Source organism: Phasianus colchicus, chromosome 28, assembly GCF_987193195.1.
Source record: "Phasianus colchicus chromosome 28, bPhaCol1.hap1.1, whole genome shotgun sequence".
Taxonomy (NCBI): domain Eukaryota; kingdom Metazoa; phylum Chordata; class Aves; order Galliformes; family Phasianidae; genus Phasianus; species Phasianus colchicus.
Genome location: NC_143463.1, coordinates 3,955,291 through 3,973,344, shown reverse-complemented (window position 1 = coordinate 3,973,344; position 18,054 = coordinate 3,955,291). Strand labels below are relative to the sequence as shown.

Sequence of the window (18,054 nt, the reverse complement as noted above, 5' to 3'; positions counted from 1 at the left end):
GAGGGTTGGTGGGCTTTTTTTTTTTTACTACATCTCTCCTAAATTAAAGTGTTCATATGCCAAGAATTAGCCTCAACAAAAGGTTAGTTTCCCTGCACACCAGACACTGGTGTAGCTACATGTTAAACAAAAAGGCAGTGCCTAACTTTTTGCTATCCCACACTCACCCAGCGCACACCTCAGCTGCACCCAGGAGCTCCCTGCTGTCATCCCCTTGTAAAAAAGAAGCAGTTCTGCTGCTTTGATTAGTGAGCAAAGATTCCCTATTCAACTAAAAAAAAAAAATATCATAATAGTAATATTCTGGTCTCTGACAAGTGTCTCAAGTTTTCATTACAAAAGCCAAACCTTTAGTATACATCATAACAGAAACAATAAAAATACCACTACGCAGACATACAAAAAAAACCCCTGAGGGTCACTAAATTTCAGTCACCTTGTAACAAGAGAGTCAGAATCACCAGGTATTGTACAAACAGTGCGGTCAGCAAGAAATCCAGGGATTTTTTTTTTCTTTTTGTTGTTGTTTTCAATGCACTAAGGCACCAGGAAGTCACAGTTAGGCAAAGAAGACCTTCCATGCAACACTCCAACCTGAGACACTTACCATGTACGACACAGATAGGGTCAAAGTGCAACAGCCTGAGGACAGCTTGCTTGAGGCAGCAGCAGCACAGACAGCAGGCTGGAGGAGGAAGGAAAGAAGCGAGCTCTTGCTTTGGGTCAGATGGAAGCAGACTCACTGTGATTATTAGAAATCCACACTGCTTGTACACAACCAGAAATGGGGAGAAAAAAGAAAGACAAGTTTGATACTTAAGTTCACACCTCTTTGAAGATTACTTTCTCCAACACATCAGAACTAGTTAAAAAAGGCAACTTTCTTCCACCTCTTAAAAGTATCTGAAAGATTGCAAAAGCTCCAGTAAGCAACCAGATCAATTTTAAAGACACGGAGGGAACAAAGACGGGGGTTTACAACAGGAAGGAAGTGCCAACTCTCTTTAATAGTACATCACTCTGTCTAGCAGAGAAGTCAGCAAAGCCCAAACCTTGCCATATCAATCAAGTATACAGCATTTTACAACTTTAAAGCACTGTACAAACATGAGCCTGCAAGGCTGCAGCTCTCCAACTTGCCCAACATGTGAATTGGTCACACTTTACCACCAGCTGCATGTCCGTTTCCTCTTTTGGTATCTCACAGCTCTTCAAAGGATTCTCCAGTCTCAGCTTTAGATGATCCCTGTGAGAGCAGATGCCAACGCAGCACCTTCAATCAGCATCTTGCACTTTGCACAGAAGCACTTTTTGACAGCGTAACTCTGGGAAGTCTTCTCACCACTGCCAGTAAATCTCGAGGAATTCTAAGTGTTTATTATCTTCACCAACACAGTTGGCATTTTCAGCAACATTCCAGTAATGTGGAGGTTACTGCCACAGCAAAAAGGGAACAGAGATCTAACCTAACCTACTCAGCGTTAACTTCACGTTAAATTCATTCACTTGGTGCCTAGCATACATTTAAAGATGCGGCCGTGAGAGAGCTGTGCCCTGCTCTCCCCAAGGCTCTGCCTCACATCGTGCAGTCACAAGCAACAGTACTTCCCTTCGTGTTCCCTTTGCCCCACACTTGACCACGTGGCGTCCACTGGTGGGAAGGGACGCGGTGCAGAAGGGGAACAGAAGCCCTGTCCTCCAAGCTCGTGGCTGCACAGCATTGGGTTTATCCAGGACCTCTTTCTCAGCGTTTTGGATTCGTGAACGAGGAAAAAACACAGTTATAAATGCACTGATTTAAACTAACACAGTGTGAAGTCAGCTCCTTACATGAAAGCAGACAAGACATCGTTACTAAGCTACACCTCCTGTCCCCTCCGGGTGGCGGTGGTCATTTCCTTTTGGTCTCTGAACTCTGGATCCACCTAGGTGACTTAGGGGCTCCATTTCTGCTCTTACTGAAGTCAGTGAGGGTTCAGGTAACAGGCACTGAGCTGTCACAGTCCGAAAGAGATTGGTCTGAAGCACAGACCACGGAAGCTCACGTTTGGATCAACTCTAAGTCCTGGACTCCATTCCAGAGAGGCCGATATCACCAAAAGCACAGTGTACCATCAGTCAGAGCCAGCAGCAGAGGCAGAACCAGATGGAGATGCCGAGGAGCTCCCAGACTCAGCCACCAAGCGCTGCTTGCAAGTGCCAACCTCACTGCATCCATCAGCTGCTGCTCAAATACACTGCTGATCAAATACTCAGAATAGGATAAAAGTATCCATTTATTCCAACGGAGAAGTTGCACATATCAGTCTGTCCAAGACCAAGAGACTGTTAGAATTTAAGAGCAACACAAGCAACACACCTTTCACTTGAATTCTCCATGACCACCTATGCATGAGCTAAATGACCATGGCCCTTACAGAACAGACCAAAATACAACTGATAGACCAAGTTGACAACACGTTTGCTAAGATCAACATAATCCTAAATGACATCCATGATTATTTTTTTTTTTTCCCCCTAAGTGCAGTGCCAATTTCAGAATATTGGAGAAAAATAGCAAGGCCCCACACTTCTGGCTGGACTGGGCCCATCCAAAGAAGAGTTCACCACTTATGTCAATGGGTACATGAATCTGAAAGCCCATACCACTCTGGGGTTCTGCAGCAACCCACGTCTCCTCCCCAGGCTTCCACAGCTAGAGCTGGTTGATTAGGTAACAGATTTAACAAAACCTGTTAAAGTGACAGTGTATGTTGTTAGAAAGGAGGAACTAAGGTTATACTACGTGTTTTACTGGGTTGTTCCACCATTGCTCCGCAAGTTTTACGGCATAAATTAAAAAAAAAAAAAAAGAAAAAAAGAAATAAAAATAAATACATTGGCTCCTATGAAGTCAGAAGTGGTTTGGGCTGCATAGTGGAGGGGTGAGAGATGGGGGCAAGGGGCAAAATTGACACACTTTGAGACAAAACGGGAAGCGCCTGCAAAGTAGAAGAGGAGAGGCCCGAGGGTTTAAGTGTCCTCGTTCATATCCTGGCTGTCTGTCCGAGCGATTTTTCGTGGTGGTGCCGAGTTCTCACCTTCTATTTCCACTTGCTCTTGATCTCTCTTCTTTGCTGCATTCTGTTTGGACAAAGAAGGTGAGAGTGAAACTCTTCAAAGGGTTGGTTCAGCTTGTGGCAGGAGAACAAGCTTTTGGTTGGAACAGTTCTAAAATGGCAGACAGCACTGTGACAGCCTAACAGACACACTAACAAACACTGAGGACTTTGCAGGGTTCTCTTCCCTGCTTCTCTGGGTCATTCCCTGAACTCATCAAGCCCTCTAACAGCTCCTGCCACACACAGACACTTCCCTCTCAGCTTTGAGGATCCCGTAATGCTGCCTCTCTCGCAGTCTCTCACAATTACACTCCCAGCTCTGACATCTCCACTCCCAATCACAGCCTGGGTTCTGTGTACAGCCAGGCCTTCAGTGCCAGCTGGAGCTGCAGCCCTCGTATGGGAGCTCTGATTTCATAACCGAGGTACTTACACAGCCTCATTAGTACAGCCATGCTCTGCACAAGCTCATCCATCTCCTCACGGTCCTGGGAGAGAAGAGGAGCTCTATTCCAGATGCAGAGCACACAGCTGAGGCACGGGGAGACCAATTTGTAAGGGCCACAGAGGGAGACTGCACTAAGTGGGAAACAGAACTGAAGTCTCCCAAGTTCTAGACTAAGCACCGAATTAATGTCCTTTACACTGAAAGGGAATTAAAAAAAAAGCCCACACTGAGCAGCATAGACACAGCCTCCTTTTGCTGCAGTACAGTCCACAAGGACTGAATCTCTTCCTTTTAATAATCATCAATATCTTGACGGTGATCAATATTCAGCTCTAACAGTCGGAGTCAGCAAATGAAGACACGAAGGAAACACAGCCATACCTTTTTGTCCCACTGCTGATGTAAATAACGCAAAAGTATATTTGTCTTTTCTGTTACTATAACTGCCAAAGAAAGAGAGAAACGAGCTGAGGTCATTTTAAAGACAACTTTTTAAACTGTGCAGTAATATGACATTGTTTCACACTAAGTGTGGCCCTTTATATTAAAGGAGGGTGTCTAGGAACAACAATCACTAAATACATTCAGAGGAATAGCCAGGCATGCACAGCTAATTGCTGTGGCAGCAGTTCAAGAACATCACTTGATCTGAAGCCTAAAGTAAGCGAGATTATGTATGACATATTTTTAATGTTAGAAAAATAAATGTTAAATAAAAACCCAACCCCAAAACTTTCAGTGGGGCAGACCTACTTTGTTCAGATGGGTATTCTCTCGTGGGAAGATATACCGACGGTCTTCTGTTCTATAGAGAAATCAGAACAATCAGAGAACAAAGATGGTGAGAAGGCGGTTTCTAACCAAAGCACAGCCAAGCCAACCACGAGGCCACCAGAAACACAGGCTACAAACGCATCCTCGTATCCCACCCTGCTGTCTGACACTGTGCCACTTCTTTCAAAACGCCCTAAGGAATATGAAGCAGCTCAATCTCTCACGTGCTTTCACGTGCCAGCTGTACAAATTTTTGCTCGTAAAAGTTTTAGGATAAGGCTAAAGGCATAAGACTAAAAGCCTAAGTCTATCACTGAAGAATGCACATACAAAGACAGCACCACAGATGTGGTTTGGCTGACGTGAAGATGCATGCCTCACCAAAGCAAGCAGGAAGTTTGTCTTGCCAATCTCAACTCATGAACTGCAGGCACACATGGGTTTTTTTGTTGTTTTTTTTGTTTGTTTTAAGAAACAAAATGCTCATTTCAAATTGATTTGGCCAGTTTCATTTGAGAAGTGCAAGAAAACCTCCCCAGGCAATTGGGATTTGAGGGCTGATGGGCAATACTTACTGATGCTTTACATACAGAGTCCGCATGGAATCTGCTGAAGTTGCTTTTGTTGTAGACTGGTAATCCTTTCAAAAAATCCGCCTAAAAAAGACACAGAAGGCAAAGAAAGAAGGAGGTGAGGAAAGGAAGAGTGATATTCCAGCTGCTGTTTGCTTTGTGCTGACTCACAAAGGAGCTGCTGGCTCATTAAGATAAATGACTGCAGGATACGGAAGCACGTCCAGAGCTCTCAGATACTGAAACAAAAACCCAAGGCTGGTTTTGTTAAGGAAGCAAATCCTCTGCTTCTGCATTTGGCTCCTTGTATCCACAGAGCTCAAGAACTCAGTTATTAAGCTGCTAACCAAAGCTCTGCAGGCACGCAGGCTGTAAAGCAGCACCTATCCAGGGGGCTGGGTTCAGAGGGAAGGCAGCACAGCCCGGAGCAATCCTGCAGCACCAACCACCACATGAGAAACTACAGCAGGACTGAAAGCCCCAGCTGTGACACCACAGCAACCAGCTGCTCTTTTGCTTTCGCAGTGAACATTCTTTGTCATAGGCCAAGGCCGATTTCACAAAGCACCAAAAGCCCACGTGGCTGCAAAAGCCCAACCCTTATCAGGCATTATCAGCACAGCCCAACCATGTAGGGAAGGATCACAGCCCTTCTGCATGAAAACTACAAAAGAAGGTGCTGAGTAAGTATTAAAGGAGGCAGAAGATGGGCAATAAATGCAGGAGGCAGCAGTGCAATGAGAAGGAGAGGCCCCAGGATGGGCCCCCAAAGTCACTGCTCAGCTGCCTGCGCTGCCACAGCGACTCCAAATTACACCACACACTGAGGGATGCTAATCCTGCACAGACATCTCCCTGCTTATAAAGGGCAGCAAAGCAGGAGATGAAGTCGTGTAACATCAGTGTTAGATGAGACAAATGAATGGACACGACTGCCACAGAGCAGCAGGGTCGGAAGACATTGTTTTCATTTAAATAGAAGCTATTATTTTTATTAACACCACATCCCTAACTCAAAACAAAGAGCTATAATTAGCCAAACCAGAAGAGATTATTCATACTTTTCTTCTTGAAAAGAACTCTACCAACGTTTTAGTTTCCACATTCAACACTTCCTGTACCTCATCTTTTAGCTAAAATAAGGGACTTGGACTCAAACAGCCACACGCAAATTGCTCCTGCTTGCCTGGCTCCCCCCAGCAGTGATGGATGCTGTTTCCCTTTGCCTTCACTGCTTTGCATTGCCAGTGCTCCAGGACAGCCCACCACTCTGAGTTGCAAAAATGCTAAATGCTAGTAAAACAATCATTTAAAATGTATTTTAAATGGAGAACGTGCTGCTTTGGTGAATTTTTCCCCCCCTCTCTAAGCAACTGAAGCAAAATACACACCAGTTAAGTTCCCTGCAAGCAGGAAGGCTGCCATGCACATACTGCACTTGGAGACCTCAGCTCCAACAGGTACAGCCCTGAGCACGGGCTCTCAGCCACCACTCTCCCTTTTCAAAGCCACTTGGGGGTACAACTCCAGCCCCCAGCAATGCTCTCTTGCCCCCCAGGCCTGCTAGATCAGAAAACAACAGAAACACCAGGACAATTGAGCAACAAAAGGACATTACTGCAGCCTAGGTGCCAGCCAGCACCCCCAGCACTCATCACCAACACAACTGAGATGTCTGGTTGTTAGTAACAGGGCTATTCTGCTGGTAATGCTGCTGCACACCTGTACATTTCTACAGTTACACACTGATGCAATCTCAAAGATCACCAGGAAAGTCCCCTCAGGAGAACTGCCAGGAGCCACATTCCTGGATATTCAGAATGAGACAATATTTGGACTGCAGTGAGTCTTATCTGCTCCAAGGGCACAAGATAAAGTAGACTCAGCAGGTCGTGCCTACACACCTATCACACCAGACCCACCAAGGAATAATCACAAGGCAATGTCACACAAGGAAATGTTCCTCCTGCATGCCTTCTATCACTCTTCAACCAAAGAAAGCATGCCCAGGCCAAGTCAGTGAAGCAGCTCCCTGTGTGGAAGTGAAAAACTAGCACCAGAACCAAGCAGACACCTCATTTCCTTTGGGGAGAGGGAAAGCCCCCAGAACACCACAACAAATGTGGTTAAGCAACCTTGGAAGACAGCACTGTTTCTGGGAGGTGAGGTAGAGACCGTTTTGGTGACAACGGGGTTGCTAAGCTCCCTAGGAAGATGACAGTCCTCATCGAAAGGCAATAAGGTAATAATAAACCACATATGCGCCCCATTCTCAGCTTTCTGACAGGAACTGCAGTAACCACGCTCTGGAATATGATGTCCAGAGCACGGACACAGAGAGCAGAGCTCTGTCCCAGCATAGTGCGCACACACACACCAGGGGAGAGGTGACAGCACTGCCCAGGGAGCTGCCTGTGTGCTCAGGCTCGGAGCTCACCGCAAACACCGTCGAGTGCCTCTTTGCTTCCTCCAAAAACACACAGGGAGCGGAGCAGAGAGCAGCCCAAGCGCTCGCTCAGGGGTTCCCCAATAACCCCCACACCCCCCATCCCCTCCACGGACGCACTGAAACGCCCCGCACCCGAGATACCCCCAAACCCCCCTCCAGCCCCCGGCACCGCCCCAACTCTTTCACAACCCCCTCCAGGCAGCCCCAGCCCTCACCGCCGCCGCTCCGCCCCCTCTGGAGCCCCCAAACCCCCTGGAACCCCCCAGGCCGCCGCCCCCCCCCCCCGAGCTGATCCGCCCGCACCGCCATTTTGGGCTCCCGCAGCCCCACAGTCCCGGGCTCAGCTCCCCCCGCCGCAGGGCCCGCTCTCCCTCACGGCCCAGCCCTGAGGGTGCGGCTCTCTCCTCCTCAGAGATGGGCCTCGCCGCCCTCCCTCGAGGTTGCGGGCGGGGAGACCGGACGGTGAGGGCCCTGCGGAGCCGGAGAGGCCCTGAGGCCGCGCTCCTCCTCAGCCGGGGGCGCCGCCATTTCGGGCGGGGGTCGCACACCTACCATCTTCGCCGCCGCCAGCCGGGAGGAGCCGCCCCTCCCCCTCCGCACAGCCTCTGCCTGCCTTCGCTCGCCCGCCCCGCGCGCTCCTATTGGCCCGCGCAACGCCACGCCCAGCGTCTATTGGGCGTCGCGGCCGTCAGTCAGCGCGCCGCTGAGGAGTCTGGGATCCGATTGAGGCAGGAAATGCCGCTCGGAAGGCGGAGGTGGGTGGGAGGAACCCGGATGTGGCGCCGGCCGCGAGGCATGCTGGGAGCGGTAGTCCGTGCGCGTCGCGCTTCTCCTCTGCTCTCGTTGATGAAAGCGCTGTTAATTACCTGTTAGCAATTCATTAGCAGCGCTGGGAACACACATGCAGTGTCACCAGAGAAATCCCAAGCCCCGCCTCTGGGCCTGCTCAGGGCTCTCAGTCCGCTCACGAGTAATTTGCTAACAAACGTTAGCAGCTTCCCTTGGCTGGTGCGCAGCTCTGAGCACACGCGTGGGGCTCCCCTCTCCCTTCTAGCCCAGAGCTGCTGCCAAGGCCTCCACACTTCTGAGTGCCTCCCACGGAGAGCAGAGCAGAGCAGACACACAGTGGACTTGACCAATGTAAACTTAAGTTCTCTCTGCCATCAGCCCTTGTTCCACACCAGTGCCTTCCTCCAGAGGCACCCTGGTGCGTGCAAACCTGTGAACAAGCTGCCTTTCCTCTCCCTATTATCTCTGCACCACCAATTATTGAAGAGAGTTCAGCTCAAGTTGCTAGGCTTTAATTAACGCTTGTGTTTTCACAAGGTGATCTTACAATTGTACACAGAAGTGGCAACAATCCCACAATTAGAAAAGCAGAAAGCAGCCAGCAAACAAAGCCCTTGGAGGCCGCTCCCAGTGCAATTCCCCACACGCTTCCAACACGGTAGGAGCAGTCGGTCGCTGCTGCCCATCACAGCCCTTCTCTCAGTACGAGGACCCAAGATGGGGTGCTCCAAACCCATGGCAGCTCCAGGGCTCTGTTCCAGCTCACCCCACACCAAACCTTCAGTGGGTCAGAGACTTCCTGCCCTTCAGCATGCGCCGGAGGATCACCTCGATGCCAGCTGGTGTGCTGATGCGTTTGATCCAGCCGTGGGTCCGTTTGCGCTTGCGGTTGTTGGGCTGATATTCGTTCCCACGTGCCTTTGTGCGGATCTGCTGATGGCTCCAAGAGGGCACTGGGCTGGTGAAGGAAGGGATGGTGCCTGTGGGCTTCAAGGAGAGATGGCTGAAAGGCAGCTCCCGACAATATGTGAGGACTGATGCTGACCGGAGCTGGAAGGGATGGACTGCAACTTGCTGGAGCAGAGAAAGCCTTTGGAAAAGTAAAATAAATAAATGAATACAAATAAATAAAGATTTGAAAAGCGGGTTAATACGAACCAAATAAGGTTTAACAAAGCCAAGCGCAAGATGTTGCACTTGGGTCTGGGCAATCCCAGATATGTATACACAGCGGGAGAACCCAGTGTGTGAAACCCTGTGGAGAAGAACTTGAGGGTCCCGGTGGACAAAACCGCTGGATGTAAGCCAGCAGTACACACCTGCAAACCAGAAAACCAACTGCATCCTGGACTGCATCATCAGGGGGGTAACAGCAGGGCAGGAAGGGGACCGCCCTCCCTGTTCTGCCCTTGTGAAGACCTATCTACAGTGCTGTATCCAGACCCGGGGTCCACAGCACAGGAAGTTTGTGGAGTTTTTTGGGCGGGCCCAGAGGAGGGCCACGAAAGTGCTGAGGGTGCGAACAGCCCCTCTGTGAACACAGGCTAAGGGAGCTGGGCTTGTTCAGTCTGGAGAAGGCTCCAGAGAGGTAAACCAAGGGATTTCCGGCCGCGGTGAGAACGGACCCCTACCCGCCCCAGTGTCCCTCTCGGTCCCGTCGCTCCGTCCCCGTCTGTTACCTGCTGCCAGCGGCCCGCTCCCACAAGCGGCCCAGCGCGGCCGCCATCGCCTCTCCCCCGCCTGACAGCACCGTCCTCCCAACAACGCCGTCCCCTATTGGCTCCCTCCGCCCGGCCAATCACAGGCGGCGAAAAGGGCGCGTGCGCGCTGGGTGGGAACGGCATTACGTACAACGTGACGGCCGCGGGGGATGATGGGATTTGTAGTCCTGCGCGGGGCAGCGCACACAGCGTTGTTACTATGGCGACGACCTCGGGGTTCGGCCTGACTCGCCTGGGCTGCGAACGCTTCTCCCGGTTCGGTGCTTCCTCCAAACGCCGCACTGTCCAAACTGTGCTGCTGAGTTGCTTCCAGCACAGAGCAGCACCGCGCCCATTGTGCACTCGCAGGCAGGATTCCTCAGCCCGTTCTGCTCCCGAATGCCATTTGCAGCCCTTTTCAGAGCAGAGGAATGAATGGCAGAGAGGACGAGGGGGCTGATGATGACTCACGGACCACCAGGACAGACAGACCTCACCGCCCTCACTGCCTGCCCCGCGCCTCCAGGGGGGGGGTAAACGCAGCTCCCCCCAAACCAGGGATGTGAAAAGAAACCAATGAATGAACGAATGCACGATAAACATTTGTCGTTTTCTGTTTGTCGTTGTGTCACAGCCCCGGCCTGCTGTGAGCTGCGCTTGTGGGAAACCACAGTGACCACAGCAGCGAGAGAACAGCAAAAGGTTTCTCCTGCCCGACCAGGGCAGGGATTAACAGCAAGTCCTGGTCGCAGCGTGGCACAGGCGCTGTGCTGATGGAGGAAAACCCCATCTCGGTTGGAACAGTGCAGCCAACGCCAGCCAGAGCTCATCCCGCTGCAAGGGGCAAAGCCCAGAGCCCCTGCACAGCCCCCCTGCTCCTGGCAGGCCTCCATGGGCGGGCAGCTCGCTGTGCTCGGTTCAGCATTGACTGGCAAGTCCTCTTGTCTGTCAAGCAGAAAGCCCTCCTCCTTAGGAGGGATTTAAGGGGCTTTCTATGGCTGTAGACTACAAGGACAAATAGCACCCCCAAGCCCCAGAGCTCGGGTATGAAGCTCCTCGCTCCGCCGGGGCTCGTGGGGAGAAGATGGAAGGAGAAATCGCAGTGTAAAGCCGATGAGCTGAGCTGAAGGCACTGCTCCATCCTTCCCACCACAAAGGCAAAAAAATGTGATCGGAGGAGCCGACCAGCTGAGCAGCCCGCCAGCTCCTGCATCCTGCTCCTGCTGCCTCGCATCTCCTCTTCTCCCCCTTTGCCTCCTGCAAGAGCAAGCCTTTCATTTGCAACCTCGACTCCCGACAATCCCTGTCAATAAATGAGGTGAGCGTGCCGTTCTGTCCCTCTTTGTGATGCTCGGAGCTGCAGCAGACGGGAGGAAGGTGCTCAGCACGGGGAGCAAAATGGCCAAAGGATTCGCTTCGAGGCTGAGAGCCGAAGGGCTTTGAATGGGGCTGCAGGGAGACGAGGGGAGGCAGCAGCTGCTGAGCAGCACGGCTGCTTGTGCTGTCACAGCACTGCGCTATGAGCGTGCTTTGAGCGCGGGGTTAAAGCTGCCCGGTGATAAAACTTAGGGACGGCTTCTGGTTGTGATGCAATTACAGCCGGCGATTGCTGGCTCTGGAGGAAGACCTGCTGTTGTTGCTATGTGTGTGGCAGATCTGCTCGGCTTTTCGGTTGGAGAGTGAGGGGGGCACCTGCATGCATCGCTGCCCGGCGGAGGGGGCAGGGTTTTCTCCTTCCTGCTCCTTGCAATGCTCCAGGCTGCTCCTGGAGGCTGTAGGACGTTTGCAGCTGAAGGATCGGAGGCAGCTTTGCAGCGATGCAGTGGGAGCTGGAAGGATCCCCCTGGAAATCCAGCAGGGTTGGGAAGCCAGGGTAGGGGTGGGGGTTGAGGTAGTATGTCAGCCACAGAGGTCAGACACAGGTTACTCCTCTGTGCATTGCATAATCTTTTGTTTCTCAAGGTCTTCTTCCTTCCTAAAGAGAGACGTGTGGCAGGCAGCCAGCCCTGGCTCCAGGCTGCTCTATGTGCTTTGGGTGCTTTCCCTGCAGCGCTGCTCCTCCACTCGGTGCCATTTGTCTGCATCCTGCAGGGCCCTCAGCACAGCCCTGCACCCAGGGGCCTTCAGGCTGTGCGTGCTGAGGATCTCAGGGCTGCCTCATCAGTTCCTCACCCCTTATTCCTGCATGCTCTGATAAAGCTGCTGTATCAGGCCAAGCAAGCCGGGTGTAACAATAAACCCAGGTCCTTTCCAGCCACCCGAGTGCTGGTTTGGGTTCCCCCAGAGGGAAGTTTACTTGGCAGGGCTAAAGTGGCATCAACGTTTTCTTGTGTGTTATCTGAGGCTGGTGCTTAAACAGGTGTTGTCTTTTCGATGCCGTAATTTCTCCACTTTGCAGAGTGAATGAATGGGAAAGGATGGAAAGAGCATAACGATATTGGCCCATTCCTCAAGAGTGTCGTGTGTCATCATTAATACTCGCGAGCCCCGGAGGGAAGGGATTAGAGCTGAACAAATTATTATGGCAGGTCGGATTCTGGCTGCAGCGCATCTCACGCTCCTCTTCATGTCTCTGGCACCTCTCCTCCGAGGATTTGCAAGGAATTAGCAGATATGAATCCCTGCTGCTCCCTGTGGGGGCTGCGTGCCGGGAGAGGTTGGAGGTGCTGAGCAGTGGGGCTGCAGGATCATTGTGGCACAGGGGGAGCAGAAGCCATTCCCAGCCATCATCTCCTGCAGTAGCGATGCTCTCGGCTCAGCAATTGGGGCCAAATGTTTAGCAGGGCTGCTGGCAAGGACAGGCTCAGTGCCATGATGGAAAAACGCAGCATCCTTGCCCTCCTCCTGCCCCACAGGCTCCACGCCAGTCCCACATGGCTGCCTGTCACGCTACCATGTTGGGCTTTCTGCCCTCTGCACGTCGGATCGCGTCCAATTTCTCTCCAGCTGTGACATGGTGCCATCAAGTTGTGTAAAATCAGAGGCACCGCAGCCCAAAGTAGGTCAGTAAGTTGTTTTTCCCAGCTGGGCTGTCGGGGGTGGCAGCAGGGAGGAGGAGCAGAGGTTGGAGCTGGAGGACCCTGCAGCAATGCCCACATTTGGGGTATGGAGCCCTGGAGCTGGGCAGCACATCAGCCTCCCTCCATCACCGCTATAGCATCCTTCGCTCCTCTGCTGCTGAGATAGGAGAGATTTCCCAGTGGAAGCCGTGACTTTAGGGGGACACACGCATGGGTAGCAGCTCATGGTGATGCTCTGCCCCTCCCCAGCCCCTGGGGATGCTCTGCTACACTCCTGGCCTGGCGCCTTGCCTGACTCAGTGTTGTGCCTGGCCTTATGTAACTGGTGCCGAAATCTCACTCCCTGCTGGGGGCGGCACTGGAAGGTAGCCGGGATGAAGGAGGAAGGGGGGGGGGGGAGAGGAAGAGCAGCTCATCGCCATGGTTACCAGCATCTTCACTAAGTTCTTCACATCCATCTGGTTTCATTTGCAGCCCTTTCATCTGGTGGAGGGAACATCCCTTGATGTTTCTGGTTGCGGCAGACGGAGTGGTGGGAGGTGGGAGACGGGCCCCCCCCCTGCTGCAGAGCCCTGCACCTCCTGCCCCTCTGTTACCCACTGGGATGCACTCTCTGCTGTGATTGAGTCAGGGCTTTCCCAGCTCCAGAGCCAAAGCATGGGCTGCCAGGTCTCGGGCTGTGAGCCTCAAGCCATGCATTGCTGTTAGAGGCAGAGCTTGCCCTGCTGCTCCCCTCCTCCTACACCAAAGCAGACCCAAAGGTTGAGCTGAGCTCCTGGATCTGCCTGCAGAGCTCCTGAGCGCAACAGCCTTCCAGCAAATCAATTCTGGAAACGAACAGGATGGACTAATTGAGTTAATCCTGCGAAGTTAATCAATGTCAAGTCAGGTTGGCCAGAAGTCCTGTTTATAATCCACGCGGAGATCATTAGTGCCCTGTGAAATGGAGGTGCAGGGCAAATCCTGGCTCCGTGGAAATCAGAGCTGGAAAACATGCTGGGGTGCCTGGGTGCTGCAGGCTGAGCACAATGGGATCCGCAGCCACAGACACTGCAGGACAGCAGCTGGATCCCACAGCTGCACTTCTGCCTCTGCCACCAAATCCACTCTCCTCACTTCTTCACCTGCCCTTCTTTCTTGGTGCTTTGGACTGTGCTCTTCCAGCATTACTGCTCCAGAAGAGCAATGGGAGCAATGGGCACAGCTCCAGCCTGGCACCCAGCTGATGCTCAAGACACTGTGAGAGCAGAGCAGTTCTCCATCCCAGCACAGAGGCACCAGAGATCTTCCAGCCAGGAGCTCCACAACCCATTCCTGCACGGACTGCACTCAGCTTCTCCTTCCAGGGCTCTGACATCTTTTGCTCTTAATGCAGAGAGAAGGGATGCTGCTGGGAACCAGGCTGTGCACGCTGGGGCTGCAGGGAGCCCTGAGCAGGATGCAGCCGAGCTCCAAACGCATTCAATTACCAAAGCTGCAGGCAGAGCCCTGAGCCCAGGCAGCCTCCAGACCGGGTTTTGTTTTGCTGATTCCCTCTCGTGCGTTGCCAGCATTGCTGCTGCAGTGCTGTGTGGCTGCTGGGGGAGTTAAGCAGGCTGCAGTGGGGATGGTGGTGTTTAATTCCCCTTGGGAATGCGTTCTTCCTTCCCTTCCATCCACTGGGGGGGTGGGTTCTGCTCTGTAACTGCAGCCATTGCTGGGGGGTCTGCTGTATCCCCCCGGTCCCCACTGTGAATCGCTTTGCTGAGCAGATTCTCAGCATCAATAATTCAATGCACTGAGCTGCATCCATAATAAATGCGCATCGGCCTGGTGGAACGGGAGGGGGGGGGGGGGGGGGCAGGAACATCCCCAGCCCCTCAGTGCTCCGGGTGCCCCCTGAGCTCAGAAACATCCCGAGCTCCTCTGGAAGAGCACACAGCATGGGCTGGGCTGACCCTGGGGCCAAAGGGACTTTGCTGTGGTACCCCAGCCCCACAGCTTCCCCCCATCCCACCATGGGGAGGGGGCTGCCCACCCTCCCAGCTGGATAACTGCCTCTCCCCCAGGTTCTCGTGCTCAACGTCGCTGCGTGGAATGCCTCTAAATTCAAACATCCAACCTCAGTCCCCGCGATTTGCAGGTTGTGCAACCCTGGTTGTGGTGGTGGTTTGGACGGGAGCTATACGCACACATTTAATCAGTATAAATAATGCATTTTCATAGCTGAGTCTCCCCTCAGCCCCACATCTGGTGCCAGAAACATCATTTTCAACGGGCTTTTCCTTGGGTGTTATTCCCTCTGTTCCACCTCTGACCAGCTGCGAAGGGAGGTGGAGGGTTGTGGGGAGTGCTGTGCACACGGGGAGCACTGGGGGACACCCCAAAGCAGCTCCAGCAGCTCCAGCAGCAGCGCTGCCCAGGTTTATGCTGCCCTAACCTCCTTCTGCTTCGTCACGCAGGGAGCATAATGCTGAACAGCATCACCGAGGGGTTCCTCTGCTGCCTGATGGGCAAAACGACCAACGCCGTGAGGCCGCTGGACAGCGTTGAGTCCAGCAATGGCTACAGCTTCTTGGAGGTGAAACCAGGCAGGATCCTGAGGGTACGGCACAGCGCTCCGAGCCGCCCTCCTGCTGAGCCCCCCGAGGAGCCCGGGGCTGCAGAGAGAGGCACGGTGCACTGCAAGCGCAAGATCACGCTGTACCGCAACGGGCAGCTGGTGATCGAGAACCTGGGGGACGCCGTGCGCTCCGAAATCCTGCACTGCTCCAACGGCACAGCCGAGCCCAGCAGCACCGTGGAGCTGGAGCTGTCTGAGCTGGCTGGCCAAACCCCTGTGCAGGGCTCTGCTGGCATGCCGGGCTGCGGCACGCTGGGATCTGGTGCGCGAGATGCTGCGGCTGGGAAACGTCGGAAGCGTAAGCCCAAGAAAGTCATCAACATCGACTGCAAGAAGCAGATCACGAGCTGCAAAGGGACGCACGGTGACGTGGTCCTGTTCTTCATCCACGGCGTGGGCGGCTCGCTGGACATCTGGAAGGAACAGCTGGACTTCTTCACCAAGCTTGGCTATGAGGTGGTGGCTCCTGACCTGGCCGGCCACGGCTGCAGCTCAGCCCCGCATTTCGCTGCTGCCTACACCTTCTATGCGTTGGCTGAGGACATGAGGGCCGTCTTCAAGCGCTACGCCAAGAAAAGGAACATCCTGATAGGGCACTCGTATGGGTAAGGGGCACGGGGGTGCACTCATCCCATTGCCATCCTCTCTGTGGCTGGATAGATCCTGCCCTGCACGGCCGAGGGGCAGAGGAGGGTGCGGGGTTTCCAGCCCTCGTGTTATCCCCAGCTCTGATCCCCTGCATCCCCTCGGTGCCCAGCTCTGGGCCCAGCTAATCCCAGCACCCTGAGCATGGGCCGGTGAGGAAGCTGGCGGTGTTCAGCCTATAAATAGAGTAAGCCTGAGAAAGTCAATTAGTTGGGGACTAAGCAGTGCAGAAAGAGCTGGATTCGATTGGTGACAAGCAGGATGCAGCCTGCAGCGTGGCTGCGCTGCTCTGTGGGTGCTGGTGAGATCCCAGTGGCTTCATGCAGTGTGTGACACTCATGCCACAGCTGCACTCATCCCACGTTGCTGTCTGTCCCTGCAGGGTCTCCTTCTGCACCTTCCTAGCCCACGAGTACCCCGACCTGGTGCATAAAGTGATCATGATCAACGGAGGAGGCCCGACGGCGCTGGAGCCCAGCCTGTGCTCCATCTTCAACATGCCCACCTGCGTGCTGCACTGCCTGTCCCCATGCCTGGCCTGGAGCTTCCTCAAGTGAGTTCCAGCTCTGTCCTCAGCAAGCTCAGCCCTGAGCGTGCTCCCAGCGTGGGGATCCCCAGCATGGGCAAGGTGTGGGGGTCCCCAGCATGGGCAAGGCACACCACCAGTGCCTCCACCGTGCTATGCTGATCCCTTCCCACATCCCGCAGGGCTGGCTTTGCCCGCCAGGGTGCCAAAGAGAAGCAGCTGCTGAAGGAAGGCAACGCTTTCAACGTCTCCTCCTTCGTGCTGCGTGCTATGATGAGCGGGCAGTACTGGCCAGAGGGTGACGAGGTGTACCACGCCGAGCTGGCTGTGCCCGTGCTGCTGGTGCATGGCATGCACGACAAGTTTGTGCCAGTGGAGGAGGACCAGCGCATGGCAGAGGTATGGGGCACAGCAGGGCTGACGGCTCGTCCTGGTGCTGGCGGCCCAACGCTGACACATTTCCCCTTCCAGATCCTGCTGATCGCTTTCCTGAAGGTGATCGATGAGGGCAGCCACATGGTGATGATGGAGTGCCCCGAGACTGTGAACACCCTGCTCCACGAATTCGTCCTTTGGGAGCCCGAGACGCCAGCTGAGGACGGGCAAGGAGAGAAGAAATAAGGTGGTGGGGACGCGGTGACCGGGCTGCTCCGATGGGAGAGATGTTGGGGAGCACCGAGGGGTTTGTGGGCGCAGCGGGGCGCAGCTGGCCCTGCCAGGCATGGAGCTGGTTTTGTTCCCAGGCTGCAGGCGGGCGGAGGAGCACGGAGGCTCCCCCCAGGCACGGGCGTGCGGGGCCGGCGTTGGGAACACGGCAGACCCGGTCCTATGGCAGCCGCTGGAGCGCCTTCATCCTGTTTTGTTGTAGTATTCTATTCCTCACGCAGTGACCCCTCGGGGGCAGAGCAAGGACGCTGTGGGGACACCGCTCCCAGAGCAGAGGGGGTCCTGCAGGGGGTGACCCTGGCACCTGGTGGCATGGAGCTGAGTTGGGATTGTTTTAGGGGAAGCCCAAGTGGGATTTACCTTTCTAAGCTGTGGTGGGGGCCGATGAGGCCAGAGCTGAGCTCTTCCCCAGTGCCACCGTTTGTGCAGTCGTGTCCCCAAACGCACCACTGCTTCAGGTCCTGCAGATCTGGCTTCTGCTCAGCTCCCGTCCCACTGCGCTGGGGCTCCTGGGTGGGCACGGCTGCTCCCCTGCCCCTCACATGGGGATGGCTGCAGCCTCCCCTCACCACAAAGAGCAGAGCCGCTCCCCTCTTTGTTTTCTCCCCTTATTTCCCCCATCTAAACCAAAGACACAGCCAGGCCTGCTTGTCCAATGGAACCTCGTCCCCTGGGTGGGCGCAAAACCCTTCTCGTCCCCCTGGGCCCCCAAAATTGTGCAATGAAGAGGAGCTGGTGCCAGCACAGCAGGGACCACGTGTG

General features: G+C 54.0%; 3 protein-coding genes across 3 annotated transcripts; 1 reads left to right on the top strand and 2 right to left on the bottom strand.

Moving 5' to 3' along the window:
• Positions 1 to 988: 988 nt before the first annotated feature.
• DDA1 (DET1 and DDB1 associated 1) lies at positions 989 to 8,496 on the bottom strand. Its single transcript, XM_031604145.2, has 5 exons — positions 7,897 to 8,496; positions 4,899 to 4,979; positions 4,303 to 4,354; positions 3,931 to 3,992; positions 989 to 3,123 (listed from the first exon to the last, which is right to left on the bottom strand). The coding sequence occupies exons 1-5, from the start codon at positions 7,897 to 7,899 to the stop codon at positions 3,013 to 3,015; spliced, it is 309 nt and encodes a 102-aa protein (XP_031460005.1). The 5' UTR covers positions 7,900 to 8,496; the 3' UTR covers positions 989 to 3,012.
• A 133-nt stretch (positions 8,497 to 8,629) lies between these two features.
• On the bottom strand, positions 8,630 to 9,962 carry MRPL34 (mitochondrial ribosomal protein L34). The gene is made up of 2 exons (XM_031604144.2): positions 9,813 to 9,962; positions 8,630 to 9,223 (listed from the first exon to the last, which is right to left on the bottom strand). Exons 1-2 carry the CDS (start codon positions 9,857 to 9,859, stop codon positions 8,914 to 8,916), a joined length of 357 nt encoding a protein of 118 aa, XP_031460004.1. The 5' UTR covers positions 9,860 to 9,962; the 3' UTR covers positions 8,630 to 8,913.
• An 834-nt stretch (positions 9,963 to 10,796) lies between these two features.
• Positions 10,797 to 17,903, top strand: ABHD8 (abhydrolase domain containing 8). The gene is made up of 5 exons (XM_031604152.2): positions 10,797 to 11,151; positions 15,295 to 16,060; positions 16,483 to 16,653; positions 16,809 to 17,025; positions 17,098 to 17,903. The coding sequence occupies exons 2-5, from the start codon at positions 15,303 to 15,305 to the stop codon at positions 17,245 to 17,247; spliced, it is 1,296 nt and encodes a 431-aa protein (XP_031460012.2). The 5' UTR covers positions 10,797 to 11,151; positions 15,295 to 15,302; the 3' UTR covers positions 17,248 to 17,903.
• The last annotated feature ends 151 nt before the right edge of the window (positions 17,904 to 18,054 follow it).

Bases quoted from the DNA above. Each gene is read 5' to 3' on its own strand.
- DDA1 (XM_031604145.2), bottom strand. The intron at 4,355-4,898 runs GTAAGTATTGCC...ATTTCTCTATAG, and splicing joins ACTCTGTATGTAAAGCATCA to AACAGAAGACCGTCGGTATA. The intron at 3,993-4,302 runs GTAGGTCTGCCC...TTTCTTTGGCAG, and splicing joins AGAATACCCATCTGAACAAA to TTATAGTAACAGAAAAGACA.
- MRPL34 (XM_031604144.2), bottom strand. From the start codon at position 9,859: ATGGCGGCCGCGCTGGGCCGCTTGTGGGAGCGGGCCGCTGGCAGCAG. The intron at 9,224-9,812 runs GTAACAGACGGG...ACTTTTCCAAAG, and splicing joins GAGCGGGCCGCTGGCAGCAG to GCTTTCTCTGCTCCAGCAAG.
- ABHD8 (XM_031604152.2), top strand. From the start codon at position 15,303: ATGCTGAACAGCATCACCGAGGGGTTCCTCTGCTGCCTGATGGGCAAA. The intron at 16,061-16,482 runs GTAAGGGGCACG...CTGTCCCTGCAG, and splicing joins CTGATAGGGCACTCGTATGG to GGTCTCCTTCTGCACCTTCC. The intron at 16,654-16,808 runs GTGAGTTCCAGC...CACATCCCGCAG, and splicing joins CTGGCCTGGAGCTTCCTCAA to GGCTGGCTTTGCCCGCCAGG.